The 15,636-nt window shown below is 34.9% G+C and overlaps 2 protein-coding genes across 3 annotated transcripts; one reads left to right on the top strand and one right to left on the bottom strand.

The window, feature by feature from the left end:
* Positions 1 to 1,887: 1,887 nt before the first annotated feature.
* LOC111480872 (BES1/BZR1 homolog protein 4-like) lies at positions 1,888 to 5,175 on the top strand. 2 transcript variants are annotated; one of them, XR_002717944.1, is made up of 4 exons: positions 1,888 to 2,683; positions 3,802 to 4,562; positions 4,649 to 4,734; positions 4,975 to 5,175. XR_002717944.1 is itself a non-coding variant. In XM_023126088.1 (3 exons), the coding sequence occupies exons 1-3, from the start codon at positions 2,468 to 2,470 to the stop codon at positions 4,650 to 4,652; spliced, it is 981 nt and encodes a 326-aa protein (XP_022981856.1). In that variant the 5' UTR covers positions 1,888 to 2,467; the 3' UTR covers positions 4,653 to 5,104. The 2 variants fall into 2 exon arrangements, 1 of the variants encoding a protein (XP_022981856.1); XM_023126088.1 differs by having other exon boundaries at positions 4,649 to 5,104.
* An 886-nt stretch (positions 5,176 to 6,061) lies between these two features.
* Positions 6,062 to 15,005, bottom strand: LOC111478680 (probable LRR receptor-like serine/threonine-protein kinase At1g53430). Its single transcript, XM_023123083.1, has 24 exons — positions 14,605 to 15,005; positions 11,787 to 11,955; positions 11,576 to 11,647; positions 11,363 to 11,431; positions 11,194 to 11,265; positions 11,047 to 11,118; positions 10,886 to 10,957; positions 10,731 to 10,802; positions 10,560 to 10,631; positions 10,374 to 10,445; positions 10,211 to 10,282; positions 9,865 to 9,942; positions 9,705 to 9,770; positions 9,539 to 9,598; positions 9,387 to 9,425; positions 9,251 to 9,300; positions 8,692 to 9,059; positions 8,353 to 8,551; positions 8,120 to 8,260; positions 7,902 to 8,020; positions 7,581 to 7,791; positions 7,242 to 7,479; positions 6,863 to 7,013; positions 6,062 to 6,744 (listed from the first exon to the last, which is right to left on the bottom strand). The coding sequence occupies exons 1-24, from the start codon at positions 14,708 to 14,710 to the stop codon at positions 6,292 to 6,294; spliced, it is 3,093 nt and encodes a 1,030-aa protein (XP_022978851.1). The 5' UTR covers positions 14,711 to 15,005; the 3' UTR covers positions 6,062 to 6,291.
* Between the last annotated feature and the right edge of the window lie 631 nt (positions 15,006 to 15,636).

Here is a 15,636-nt window from a genome sequence, read left to right as displayed (position 1 = left end):
TAAAAGGAATTGAAATGAATAAAAAGGAAATAATAATAATAACCAATTTTACCGCCATATTTTTTGTTTGGTGAATGTGTTAAAATTCAGTAAGTTTGCATAATTTTTTTTTAAATTGGGTATAATTTATCACTTAACATTTTAACATTATCTGTCTGAGGTGGCTTAATTTGGTTGTGAATATTTAATAAAATAGATATTAATTAAAATATAAAAAAATAAATGAGAAAAAAACATTTATGTATTAAAAAGTGAAGCATATACTTGGAGTGTTAGGATAAGAATAGAAAATGTGGGAGAGTCAAAGTGTTGACCAGTCTTCCCTCAGCTTTTGCACGTGCTTTTGTTCTCCATCCTCTTCACTCGCTATCCCTTGGCGCGTGACTTCACGCACTCCCTTTTCTTTAAACTTTTTATTTCTTTTATTTCTCCATTATTTTTTATTATTGTTAATTTTGTTTTAATTTCATTTTAATTCTTTGATAGAATTATGCTTTTTTTTTTTTTTTTCATTTTCATTTTTGAACTTTAAGTCTATGTAATTACTATTAGATATAACTTCATTTAAAATAAAATTCTAATTTCATGGACTAACAAATTTATCAAATTCAGTAGGATTTAATAAAATAGATAATCATAAATTTATTACGTATTAAAATTAATAAATTTATGTCAAATATTCTCATAATTGGTAAAAAAAAAAGATACAAATTCATAAATTTAGGAGATTTTCTCCTACATTAAATAAAAAAAATTGAATTTTATTAATAAAAATTAAAAAGAAAAAAACATTTGTTTGTTAGCTTGATAGATACTAAAATTAATGATTCAATTATTAAAGTAAATATATTAAATGTTGTTAATTTAGCTCATTCACTACATTTTTTACTAAAACTTATATAATTTAAAATGAAATTTATAAATTAAAAAAAAAAAGAAAAAAAAAAAAAAGAGGGAGTAGGGGTGGGTGTGGGGCCCACAGATAAAAAGTCGTGCTAATTGGCGTGGTATGAGGGTGGGAGGGTCACGTGAAAAAAGCAGACAACGCAGAGCCAAGCACCACCCGCGTCCCCATCAGTATGTACTGCTGCTTCATACACCCAATAATTAACCAACCCGACCCGACTTCCATTGTCTCTCTCACGTGGGCCGGACTCCGCCACGTGTCGCAATTGACAGAGACCGTTGAGAAACACCGCTCCCTACATCCGCCACGTGTCAAACTCCCTTTGGTTCTTCTGTCATAGACGGTTATTTAACCCCCTTCCATTATTTTATTTATTTATTTTTTTTATATTTCTTTTCTATTTACCTATTTTCCACTCCCATTTTCACTAATTACATTATTAAACTTTATTACTAAAATCCCATTTTTATAAAAATGCTACTCTATTTTAATTATATTTTTTTTGTTATTAAACTTTTAAATTGAAATTAAAATTGAAAGTAAAAAATTACACCAAATATTTATTTTTTCCTCTAGCAATTTTTGTCCGAGACCACACTGATAACTCCTCCTGAACGATCACTCTGACGACTTTTATTGGTGATTATCACTAATGATTCCTTTAGTGGTGGATGAAAATCGTTAGTCAGACGTACAAATAAATTTAAACTTCATAAATGTGTAATAATAAAAAAGAAAGAAAAAAAAGCATTTGTGAGATTCTATAAAATAAAGAAACATTTTTACAATACAAATTTTATTTTATTTACTTTCCGAAATAAAAAGTTTTAAAGGCAAAGAAAAAAAGAAAAAAGAAAGGGAGAGTAAAAAAAGTGAATGGAAAATGACGGAGTGATTTACTGAAAAAGGGAAGAGTGGCAGAATGGTAAATAAAAGGGTAATATTGGTTAATAAAATGCCCTTCAGCTCATTTAGTTTCTGTTCTGTTCTGTTCTGTTCTTCGATCCCTTCCATTTTCATGGAAATGCTTCTCCTCTAATTTCCCGGGCTTTGTCAAAGAAGAAAAAAACTCACTTTCTTCCGCCGTCCACGGTGGTCCGATCTAAGATCCCATCGCCGTCGCTTATCCGGAGCCTCCGGCGGGTATCGGATTCGGATATCTCTCAGCTCTTCTTCTACTTCTTCGATGTTTCTTGTCTGATTATTCAGCGGTTTGTACTTTTCTTTCAGCCCGATTCATTGGTTGTTTCAGAGCCTCACGGAATTCCGTTTCCTAAACTTTTGTCTTTCGTGTCCGATTTGAGTACTTCGAAGTTGCGGGAGACGTTTTTACCCTGTCAATTTATTCGTGTTTCGATCCTTGGACTCTAGCTGATTTCTGTTGAAAGATTTCTTCTCTGTGTTGCTGTGAAGTTTTTTTTTGTAATTATAATTGTATTATATTCATCTTGAGATAGACGGAGGCAATTCGAAAGAATTGCTTTCTGATCTATCTGCTGAAGCTGTGAGAACTTCAGGTTGTTGGTTGAGTGTGTGTGTGTGTGTGTGTGTGGAGTGGAAATGACGTCGGGGACGAGGCTACCAACATGGAGGGAGCGGGAGAACAACAAGAGAAGGGAGAGAAGGAGAAGAGCTATAGCGGCTAAGATCTTCGCTGGACTCAGGATGTATGGCAACTACAAGCTTCCCAAGCATTGCGATAACAATGAGGTGCTTAAAGCTCTCTGCAACGAGGCAGGATGGACCGTCGAACCTGATGGTACCACTTATCGTAAGGTAACTATGTTTCTTTTTGTTGTTTGGGATTCATTCTGTTCACTTGAAGTCGATTCAATTTCGTTTGCATCTCTTTAATATTGATGAAAATAGTGATACCACTTTCTTTAGCTTTGAGTTGAAAGATACATTATTAACCTCGTATTAGTTGAGCCAATTGGACGGTCCTGTTTAGTTGTTCCAAGAATCCATGGCTTGGTTGAGAATTCCAATCGGGAAAATTGAAAATGGAGTATCAAGGTGTTTGAGTCTAGTATAAGTTCCATGTTCTAAAGGGCAGTCATCATCATTTTGAACAACCAGAGGAGCGTTGTATTGTATCCCTTTTTGACCCATTGCCCCTTTTGTGTTCCTTTTCTTCGTCGGCGTCAGGTCATCTAATTGCGGTCAGGTAGACGTTTTGATTTCTTTTTATCCCTTATACGCGTGAAGCACAAGATTCTTCATGCTTCTTTTTAGGCTCTCGATGCCTAATAATCCGAGGCCATGGGACTACGCAGATCTCGAGGAAGTGCCCTTCTTCATTTAACCATCATCATATGGATTTGTGATTTTCAGGACTTTTGGCTGATATTTAGCCTGGTAACCGCTCTTCCTTTATATGGTGGCAGATTTAGTCAGAGGGATCTTTCTCTTTTTTGCTTTTCTTTTCAATGGCAAGTTGGCGACACAAACAGTGCCTTTATCAGCTCTGTCTCTCTCCTTTCCTTTTGGAGTTGGCTCTACTCCTATGTCTTGTCACGGATTCCTTCTTTTATTGAATTTTGCAGTTTCATTATTTTAGGTTCCGGAAGTAAAGTACCCGCTGACGTCCTATAACCTGTTGAATCGCATTTGCATCTAACCTGCACTAGAGAAATTGGGGGAATATTGAAATCATACATGTTATGGCACGACGTGAATTGTTTATAGCTTGATATATATTGGGGTGAACTAGGATGGAAATGATCCCTTAGCTGATTGTTGCTTGATTTTCAGTCTTTGTTCTTCTTTTAAATTGTACTTAACTTGAGGAAGATCTCAAGCGGCTGTACATGCTAGATCATCCTATCCCATCATCATGGTATCATCTGTTTTAGTTTGTCCATACTCTATAATGTTCTCTCATCTATTTGCAGGGATGCAAGCCAATTGAACGTATGGATGTGGTTGGCGGATCGGCATCCGCAAGTCTGTACGCATCTCACCAACCAAGTCCTTGTGCTTCATTCAATCCAAGCCCCGGCTCATCTTCTTTTCCAAGTCCAGCATCATCCTCATATGTCGCTAATTTGAATGCTGATGGCAATTCACTAATCCCATGGCTCAAAAACCTTTCATCTTCATCATCTTCGGCATCCTCATCTAAACTTCCCAATCACTATATTCATGGCGGTTCCATCAGTGCACCTGTTACTCCTCCTCTGAGTTCCCCAACTGCTCGAACACCCCGACTGAGAGCCGACTGGGAGGACCAGTCTGTACTTCCAGGATGGAGTACACACTATAATTCCTCCCTGCCATCTTCTACTCCTCCAAGTCCTGGACGTCAGATTGTTCCCAATCCAGAATGGTTTGCTGGCCTTAGGATTCCTCAGGGTGGGCCCAATTCTCCAACATTTAGTCTTGTTTCTACTAACCCATTTGGTTTCAAGGAAGCAGCAATGAATGGTGGAGGAGGATCTCGCATGTGGACCCCTGGTCAAAGTGGGACCTGCTCCCCTGCCATTGCAGCAGGATCCGATCACACCGCAGATATTCCAATGTCAGAAGTGATCTCTGATGAGTTCGCATTTGGAAGCAATGCCGCAGGAATTGTGAAGGCATGGGAAGGAGAACGGATTCATGAAGAATGTGGTTCAGATGACCTAGAGCTGACTCTTGGGAACTCAAGGACCAGGTTTGTTCATACCAATCAACCTTCAAAACTCCATTTACTTTAGAAACTGCTTCTCTTTGCTTACTTCACAACCCATTTCTTTAAAGGTAACGTGATGGGGATAGCACATATTACGAAATAGTTACCTGCAAATCCTGGGTGAGAGAACTGTGACATTGGGATCATGATCAAGGTGAGCGTGACTGGCTCTGCTCCCTTCCACCATCACCATTATTATTCTTTTTTCAAATTTTAATTTTCCCTCGTTAAGTCATATATACAGATGTTCAAGTGGTTCAAAGCCCTTTACTTTTCAAACCTGAAATTCTACTGTTAGTGTCGTATATGCATGAGTTGCTTTGTCTTCAATCTTTGGCTCATAAGTCATAGATAAAATGCTGAATGAGCTGATGAGATAATCCATATGCAACAGTGGCTGAACTTTTATGGATATCGAGAGAGTGCAACTTTTTGTTTCTTCAATGATGTCATTGTTGTTATCATTCTTTGTCCTGCACCAGTTTAAACACCTTCAACAATTTCTCAGCCTTTAGTTTGTTCCATCATTCTGAATTTGAAACTCTTGTGCTTACCCTTTTTAAGTTCAAATTGTACGCTTTTTTTAGACCTTAAATTTTGTAATATTACATTTCAGATTAATATAGATTTAAGTTATATTTAGTTTGTGTATAACTTTCTAAACTTTAAAAAATGTTTAATATATAGATTTCTGAACATTTATTTTTGTGTCTACCCTATGAACTTTTATGTTCGAAATCTACACCATTCATGAAAATTTTATGGGCACTATCTTTTTATACAAAAAAAAAAAAAACAATAATAATAATAAATAAAAAAAATTTAGGGACTAAAACAAAATATTTATTAGTGGAGGGCTAAAGCATAAAAGAAAAGTAGGTATGGAGAGACAGAATTTGGGGCTTCTGTAGGCATAGAGAATGGAATAAGGGCATTGGGAAGTCGCTCTCAATCTCAATTATAATGTTACCCTTTTGTTGATCACACTCCATAGACCATGGCCTCCTCCTTATCTTCTTCAATCCAAACACTATTCATATACACTTCAATTATTTGATATAGAAACCTTCATCTCTTTGACAGCCATGTCTTCTTTCATCATTGTTCTTAGTGCTTTGTATCATTGAAAAAAGGGTTGAATCATTATAAATATACACACACATACCAAGAATCTTTTGGTTCTTAATTGTAGCATTAAAAATATATAAAACAATGCATAAGCTAAACTCAATCTCTATCGTGACTTGTATAGCAATCACTATGAGTCGCAGAAAATACTCTTGATCTTACCTTAAAAAAAGTTTGAAAGAGATTGAGTATTAGACAAATGCAAACACATACAAACATGTCTTCCATTCCTAATGAGACCTAAAATCAAGGTCTTGAACTTCGTTTTACTTCATTTCTTATGTTCAAGATGTGCATCAATTTCATACACATAGTTCGAAAGTTTGGGAGTATATTTATTAATTTAAAGTATAAAAAGGGTAAGAATGATCAGATTTTCCAATATAATTCAATTTGTTTACAGTTCATTTCATCTCATTTGTTCTGCCAAAAGACAGTGTATGCAGTATGCACACAAGTATGTTGCCAAAACAAATATAACCAATTTGAGAGAGCATTTCCTTTCATTTGTACAAAGAATCAAATGACTTAAATAATAGAGCTTGCAATGAAAGAAGTAAATATAAATATGGTGTTCCATGAATTACTTATCTGACGGTTTGAGATCATCAACACGACGATGATTTTGGATGGGATCACTGGATGCAGAGTGGTAGAGATTCTTGTCATTGCTGTCAGTGGATACTGCGGAATCCGTACATGGCCCATCCATTAACATGCTTTTCTGAGCCTCAGCAGCTTCTCCCGAAAACGTTGAGCTTGAAATCTGCGATCTGCTTTCGTGTGAGAGCATCTCAAACGCTTTAAACCTTGGATGTTGGCCTGATGCAGTGCGCTTGATGATGGGAGCTTGGACTGGAATATTGCCTTCAAGCATACTCACCACGGAAGACATGGTTGGCCTGAGCGTGGGAGATGGGTTGGTGCATAACAGAGCTATGTTCAGCATCCTCATTGCTTCCTCTGATGAGTAATTTGAACCAAGGTCTGGATCTACCAGTTCTAGAAGGTTACCCTGTTCTTCCAGTACATAGGCCTTCAAGTACCAAACACAAAACAAAATCATTCATTATCTAATGCCCTCTATCGAACAAGGACTAGAAAACCAGAGAATGTGAAATGAAAATATGATTAAGTAGTGAGTGGGCAAATACCCAATCAAGAAGATAGACGAACTCTTCCTTCGGCCTGTAATTTGTGTTACTTTTTCCGCTAACTATCTCTAAAGCAACAATTCCAAAGCTGTAAACATCTGCCTTGTCTGTCAAGTATCCTCTCATTGCATACTCTGGTGCCATATAACCGCTGAAGACAAAAAAAAAAAAAACCGAAGTACAAATATTAATGGTATCATCTGAGAAATTAGTACCATCAATTCTTGAATGCTTAAGAATGATAACTAGGTTAACTTCAGAGTTACACACATCTATATAAGTTTATGCATGCAAGCACCGTTGAGGATGGTTGGAAGGGAGTTTCACATTGGCTAATTTAGGGAATATCATAGTAGCACATTTGAGAGAGAGAGAGTACATGGTTCCAGCAATTCGTGTGCTGATGTGGGTGTTCTCCTCTTCATCAAGCTTGGCCAAACCAAAGTCAGAAATCTTGGCAGTAAGATCTTTGTCGAGCAGCACATTTGTGGCCTTGATGTCTCTATGAACAATTTTCAACCTTGATTCTTCATGAAGGTATGCTAACCCCCTAGCTATCTCCAAGCATATCTTCTTCCTTGTTCGCCAGTCAAGATGTAGCCTTTGTTCCTCCCGACCTTAAGTAAAACAAAAAGAAGCAAGCGAGACAAGATTTAGTTGATCATACCAATCTCAAAGAGTCGGTTCACAAAACCAAAGATGCCACTCATGCTATTACCGAAAAGCGCACGGGCAAGACTATTATTTTCCATGTATTCATATACTAGCAACAATTGATTTCCCTCAACACAGCAGCCAAAGAGCTTAACTAGGTTTGGGTGTTGCAATGCAGATATCATCCCAATCTCAGTGACAAACTCACGGCTACCTTGCTTCGATTTCGAGGAGAGTTGCTTTACAGCAATCAAAACGCCATCAGACAATACACCCTACCCTTGACCAAAGAAGAACATCTCAAGTTAAGAGTTTAAGGTTGTAACAAAATTTGCAACATATACTATCTTCTCGCTTACAAAAGAACTGAAATGCTTTCAGTTACCTTATAGACAGGCCCAAATCCACCTTCGCCTATTTTACTTTTAGGATCAAAGTTGTTGGTGGCAGCTTTAATTTGTTTCAATGTAAAATGACCCGTTTGTAAATCTACGCCAGAAAGTTCTATAGCAAGGGAAAAAAGAAGAAAATTTTCAATTTTTCTAGTACCTATAGCTGAAAGAAACACAAAATTTCAGTATAGTTAACACTAAACAACTTTACCATTAGCTGGGACTTCCTTCTTACAGATGTAACCTTTCATCCAAAGAAATACAACGACCAATATGATGAGTACTGCACATGAAGAAATTATAATGCCGGCAAGTGCTCCAGCTGATAGTCCTCCCTCGTCAATTTTAAAGTCTATAACAAAAATAATTATATCAATTAGAAGTGATTTTATAGAACATCTAAAAGAAGGGAAAGATCATGAAAAAGTGCAAGAAAGAACTTGCTTGGTGTAACTGTGATTGCAGAAATAAGGGGTCCATAAACTCCTCTGTCTGGCACTGCTGTGGTTCCTTTACCAGCCCAATATAGATGAATCTCAAGGGTACTGCCATTGACAGAAACATTTTTATCTTCCACTGTGAAGTTCTTACCCACACCCCCAGCTGCCTCCACAATATTGAAATCCTTCTTGACTAGTTTTCCCTGTGGAATGTAGTATGGCTGATGAACAACTGAAATTCTTAATCTATCTTCATTCATATCTAAGCTAAATCGAGAAATTTTGAAAATAATAAGTTCACTGCAAAAATGAAATCCACACACTAAACTGGTTGAATACTCACTTGAATTGATATATCGAATATACGCTTTCCCAGGCTACTAAAAGTTTGATCATTAGAGTACATAATTTCAGCAAAGTGGAGCTTCACATTGTAGCTTCCGCTCCGCAGGCAGAGACCATAATATTTGAGGGAGAGAGGGGAAAGACGGGCATTTTGGTTATAGCCAAGACCACTCACATTCAGGCCTAATTTATTTGTAGCTAAGTAGTCGGCATTTTCATCACCCAGAAAAACTCCTGTACTGCTATAAGCCCATTTTTCTGAAACAGAAAAGAAATTTGACTTGCCCTCTGTAGTTAAGTCCTCTTCATAATCATGCCCATCAGCCCTCAATCTGGTTCCTCCACAATTAATAAACAAGGAATGATCTGCAGTTGCAATGAGAACAATATATGATCAAACACTCAAACTACGATCCATGACAGAACACCTGATCTGATCTTGATCTAGATCAAATAATTGAAGTATATATATATATATATATATGATATGATGAATAGTGTTTGGATTGGAGAAGATAAGGGGCCATGGTCCATTATCTAGATCTTGATCTGCTTACATTCAGCTTTTCCGGAGCATGGAAGGTCCTTCTTGAGGCACCAAGGAACTCTGCAAGTTCAGAAATCCAATCAGTCATTTCACTCAAGTTTGACATGCAATCAAGAAAGGGAGAAAAAGACTATCTTATTTCTTACTGATGATTCGCTGCAGGTGGGTAACTGGCTACCAAGTTCCTGTAGTAAATAAAAGGTAACGCCATCATGTAATTTTAGTGGGGAAGATACTTATCAGAGCAGAAAATATTAATGACTTTTTTCCTTGCTTTCATTGGAATAGAGAAGCTTACACAGGTGACTGTTGGCAACTAGCAAGAGTAGACCCTGAAAAATTGTTGTAAGACAAATCTCTGCAACAATCCAACATATATATCATAAATAATAATCATGCTACGGTAATCCAAAATTCTTCACTGCCCACTAGAATGTCAATATATGGCTATATGGTAAACTGACATGTTCTTTTTGCTCCTCAAAATCCAACCGGGCACTTCACCACTCAGTGAGTTGTTTGTGAGAAACCTGCATCAATTAGGTTTTGATTCAATGCATTGTTGATAGTGGTGTACAAATAATATCCTGAAACCAAAGTGGAAGTGTCCAATTATCCACTAACATGAAGTCTATCTTTCTCTTGATCAGATTCTGAAATGTCGCTGGAATTGGACCAGTTAAATGGTTGAAGCTTAGATCCCTATAAGAGCGCAAAAGAAAAAAAAAAAAAAAAAAAAAAAAACGAAAAAACTAATTAGCCTGTTCATGATCCACAAGCAACTAATTAGTACCAATGAGATATACGTTACCAATTATTCAAGTTTATGATTCAATTAATGACAATTTTAAGGTTAGACTTGGGCCATTGGCTGACTAATAGGTGTAAAATTGAAAATTTATGATGAATTTGGAAAGGCGCAATGTACTTGTCAGCATTTGTACACAAGAATCAGACACTAAGCACTTACAGAGTTGATAATTTATTCATTTCTCCAATATACTGAGGGATTGAACCATTAATTAAACAGTTCCTCAGGACCCTGCATGAAAAGGAAAACCCTTTATTAAAATGTAATTATAAATTGAATTTTTCTAAGATATAGACAACAAACTAAGATACTTTCAACTTACAATTCTTCCATATTTATCAGATCTGTCAAATTGGGGAAACTTATAAATGATCCCTTCAAATCAGATATCCTCCTGTTAAACAAGTCACACACATAAATAATAAAAAATGGGGGAGGGGGTGATAAAAAGCAATCCAACACAACGGGAGTATTCCATGCAGTAATTCGAAATCTGAGAGATTCTCACAATTGAGTTAGGTTCTTCAATTGAGAAATTGTAGAAGGAATGGGGGTTTCCATTGATGTTCCTTGAATATCCCTGGAAAAGAAACTTTTCAGAAATGCCTTGATAATCTGTAATATTAGCACTAGTGCAAATAAAAATGAGAAAATATTGCAAAGTAGATGTGAAACTCACAGTCTGTCAAGGTTGATCCAATTCCCAATGAATTCAGGAATCTTCCCAGACACTCCATTCCCATCTATCCTACTGCAGACATTAATTAAGAACTTAGAAATTATGGAGTCTTATAAAACAGTGGAAGACTAAATTTTTGTCTCTTGGTAACTTACAAATCAACCAAGTTCTTTAATTTTCCGAATGAGTCTGGTATTCTTCCTGTGAAATTGTTTGCGGACAGAAGCCTACAGTGGTAAGAAACAGTTCCTTACATTGTCCGAATATGGCAATTTCCACCCAACAGAAAAAGAGAGGTAAAGGACATGCGACTCACAGTCTGTTCAAACGGTTCAGATTTCCAAGGTTGGGAGGTAGATTTCCAGTTAACAGGTTGTCTTCCAAGACCCTGCAACCGAAATGCCATCAAACACCCTAAAATCTTAGTTAATTACACACTATATTTTTTCTTTTCATCACTTACAGCTCTTCAAGGGTGCCAATGTCACCAATTTCCTTGGGAATTGAACCGTTTAGCCTGTTTCCCAAGAGAGAACTGCATGGAACCGATAAACACACAACAAACTAGTAAATTTTTTTATGATTATCAGCTAAGAAAATGCCTAAGAAATCCAGTCCAATATATGACTTACAGTTTGACAAGAGGAGCATTGGCAAGACTAGTGGGTAGTTGGCCATTAATATGGTTGCGAGTAAGATCACTGTTTAATCAAAGAAACTTCGCTTAGAATTCTATATTTTAACTGGAAATCAAACGTTTAAGAGATATCAGACTTCCAAACATCAATGGGAGACTCGAATGTTTGAATCTAACACAATAAAGAGAGACAGTTTCCAGCACTTACAGTTCCTTCAGATGCGTAAGATTACCAAATTCATCTGGAAAAGTTCCTGTTAGATTGAGACCCTTAAGCAGGCTGTGAAATAACAATAAATAAGATATCAATAGAAGAAAACATGTAAAGAAAAAGAGTAAGGGGAAGAAGCTAGTATTATGGCTGTTTCCAATTGGTAGATTAGAAGCACATCAATGGGGAAAGGAAATACGCTTCTTACATGATTGTCACATGGCAAACAGTGGAAGTACAATTGCATGAGACATTCCTCATGATTTGGTTTCCCGGGAAAGCTCCATTGGAAAAGCCTTCACCTTGAATGCAAGAAGTCCGGGTAACATTCCAGCTTAAATTCTTAAGTTTCGAAGATATTGTTTGAAGGGCTTTCACTGTTCAACACAAACGAATTGGCACAACGAATCAAGACACAAATTCAGGAAGTGATTTATTTATCTTAGTTCAGAACCAAAGAATTATATGCAAGTTACAATTCAAACTATAGAAGCTCTAGTTCTAACGATAGAGATAGTAGCAGTCCAAGCCATCGCTAGCAGATATTGTCCTCTTTGAGTTTTTTCTTTCGAACTTTCCCTCAAAATTTTAATACGCGTCTTCGGGAGGGTTTTCACACTCTTTTAAGGAATGCTTCGTTTCCCTCGGTTTAAGTCCATGGAATTGTAAGAGCCAGACTGGCTCAGTGGATCCTCCCTCCCACTTCCTTTTTCTTTTCTAGCTAGTTTTAGATTCTGTTTAGATTTCATTTCAAATATTGATACTTCAGACGAAAAAAAAGACAGAAATGATCAGGATTCAATCCTCTAATAGTATGAATTTAAGTAATTAAAGAGATGGATGGGAGAAAGTCAAAGCAAGTGTATTCAATAAACATACAGTAAATGCAGATATGAAGAAATGGGGTGGTCAGAGAAGTTGGTCAAAAGAATGGGACGGTCTATTACCACTGCAAAAAGTTAGCGGTGTTCAAATTGGAGAGGAATTAATACCGCTCCACCAAAACCAAGTGGGGAGAACAAATCTTGAGCTTGCTGAGCTGTCCGATTATTATTACCAATCTGGGAGCTGAATAATTTAATGCTCATTTAAAAGTAGCTGAATTTGAGAGTAATTACAAAACAAGTGGCCGAACGTGACCTTGTCACATGTCTTTAGTAAAGACCTGTTCCTACAGAAAACTTAGGATGCTACAGTGTCTAAAGAACAGAACAAAACAAAAAATAAAATTATAATTAAAGTTCTAAAAGAAAAAAAAACTAATCAAGTGTACCACATTACCTAGGACTACACTACACTCAACTACAAAGTGTGGACTTGGAATAATTAATTGATAAGAACGTGGAATTTATAAGTCTTTTAACACAACAAAATGATATTATTGAGACAAGAGACTTGACATTCAAATCATTAATTATCTTTTAGACCGTCTTTTTCTATATTTTCTTCTCTTTTTTTTTTTTTTTTTTTCTGAAAGGGAAGAAAAATATATTCTAACTTATCTATAAAAATTATAAAATGATATAAAACTGTTGTTTTAAAAATATTATCTTGCTTTTAAAATATTTATAAAAAAAGATAAACAAATAGGGTTGAATGAGTTTGGTATCGGCGACAGGATAGGAGCCCACCTAGTCCCTGTTTAGCTTTAAATGTGGGTCCTCAGAATCCCCCATCTTTTTTGTTTTTTCTTAAATATGAAAATTATACTTTAAATAAATATAGAAATTAAATGAATAAATTTTAAATTTTGAAAATATAGATATTAAAATGGAATAGAAAAGTTGTGTTCAAGGAACCAAGTTTTATATTCAGAGACATACTTTAATAAATTCAGTTATCATTTGGTAAAAAGTTGCAACTTTTCATTTTATTTTTCAAAAAAATATGCTTTTTTTTCTCAATTTTATTCCAAATAAATTCAAAACTATCAATTAGGTCGGAAAAAAAAATTAAATTTCTAATAAATTTTTTTAATATTATTAAAATATTGTAAATAGACAAACTAGATATTATTTAAAACATGAAACTTATATATACTAATTAGAAAAAGTCAACCCATCAATTAACAAAAGTCAACACACCAATTAATAAAATTATTAACAAATGAAGGAAAAAATACTTTATTTGTTGTGACTTCCCTTCCATTAATATTTTTCAATTTCTAAGGAAAAAAAAAAGTTTATTTCGATATTTTATTTTATCTTTTTAAACCTATTACCTACAATTTAAAGAAAAAATAAGACCGAGTAATTTTCTAAATTTAGGGAAGAACGATGAATATTGATATTACTGAAAATCCCAGATATTTTATATTCGTTCTGAAAAGAATAATTTGACTTTTTAATTTCTTGAAATATAAAATAAGAATAATAATAATTTTAATTTTAATAGTATAATAATAACTTGTTTTTGCAATCTGACCCAACTAATCCACGATTAGGAATGATGAAATCAAAGGTTAAAATTCACTTTATTTAACTTTTATTTTACCTTACTAATTTATTCTTAGCATCCATCAATCTAACTTTAAAAATACGTATACGTGTCTTGTATGAAAATAAAGAATTTATAAATTATAACAATGCTACTGATTGGTTGCTGAGAAAAATACGGGAAAATAGCATAGCACGTGGACACAATGCGTAGGAAATCATCGAGAAAAAACTGACTGCAGTAGTTAAGCAAGTCTCTGGTAGCACTCAGAAAATTAGGGCAAAACAAAATGGAGTAACAAGAAAGGAATGTAGTAAACTAATCAGTAATGGAGGTATGAGATTTTCTCTCTCGGATTCCAGAAAGTAAAATCACGGAAAGAAAAGGAGCAAGCCGAATCTAATTAACACTCTATTTTCTCCAAAATCGCACAGAACAAAAGGAATTTTCACTTTTTCTAGAGTTCAGAGGCTCCAGCCTCTCCTAAACCGCATAAAATTCGAGAGAAAAAGAGAAATCCAGAAACAAGCAAAAATCGAGAGTGAAATGAAAATTGCAGAAATTGTAAAAGGATGAGCGGAGGACCGTACCTTCGGCTTCGGGCAAAAACTGAGCGTGGGATCCAAATCCCTGGATTATCAAAATCCAGAGAAGAAGAACACCGAGAATCGTGAATATAGAAGTTGGAAAAACCATGGCGGCGTTGAGAGAAAGAGGAAGTGTTGGCGGTGATAGAAGAAGAAGAAGAAGAAGAGGAGTGAGTGGGAGTTTCTTTCAATCGACGGCGAAAGGCGAACAAACGAATCGATTCGAGGTGAAGGAAAAATAGTTGGAAAGAATGATTGGAACAGAAATTCGACTAAGAAAAGGAAAGGAAATGAAGTACCTCTGCAAATTTCGAAGGATTCAGAAGAAGAAGAAGAAGAAGAGAAAAGTAGTGATGTAGGGGTAGGGTCCGTAAAAGAGGCCAAATGAAATTGAATGTATGGCAGATCGCGCTTGGCTATATTTTTTTATACATTTTATCACAGCACATAACGACAACATATATTTAATTATTATTATTATTTTTTTTTTTTAAATTTAAAAACATTTTCGCGTCAGAATCCAATATTTAATCTAATAGCTTCTAATACAAACATATATATTTTTTCTCTTTTTAAAATAAGTATATTTGATATTTTAATTAACGGTAGTATTTTAAAAAATGGGTGAGAAAGAAAATTTAAAGAAAGAAAGAGAAATTTGCTTACTCATCCATTGCATTAAACAGTGCAAAATTAATTTTGATTTAATAAATTTCATAAAATTAAATCATTATTATATCAAGCTAAATATTTTAAATTATAATCATTTTATTATTTGATTATTTATTTGTAGTAATTTAGTCCCTTGTAAAAAAAATCCAAAAATCCAAAAATAATTGTTATTTTAATTAATTAATTTACCGTACAATCACGTGTTTCTTTTCTTTTTATTTGTTTATGTTTTCCCAACTTCAAAACAAAATATAATCTTAATATATTTATGTATTTATTTTTTTCGAAAAACGTAATTAATCATTCTTTACTATGATTACATTTTTTTTAGAATAATAAATGTCGAAGTGGAAGTGAAGATTT

The sequence above is a fragment of the Cucurbita maxima genome, unplaced genomic scaffold, assembly GCF_002738345.1.
Source record: "Cucurbita maxima cultivar Rimu unplaced genomic scaffold, Cmax_1.0 Cma_Scf00001, whole genome shotgun sequence".
Taxonomy (NCBI): Eukaryota; Viridiplantae; Streptophyta; class Magnoliopsida; order Cucurbitales; family Cucurbitaceae; genus Cucurbita; species Cucurbita maxima.
This window is presented reverse-complemented; position numbering and strand designations above follow the sequence as displayed.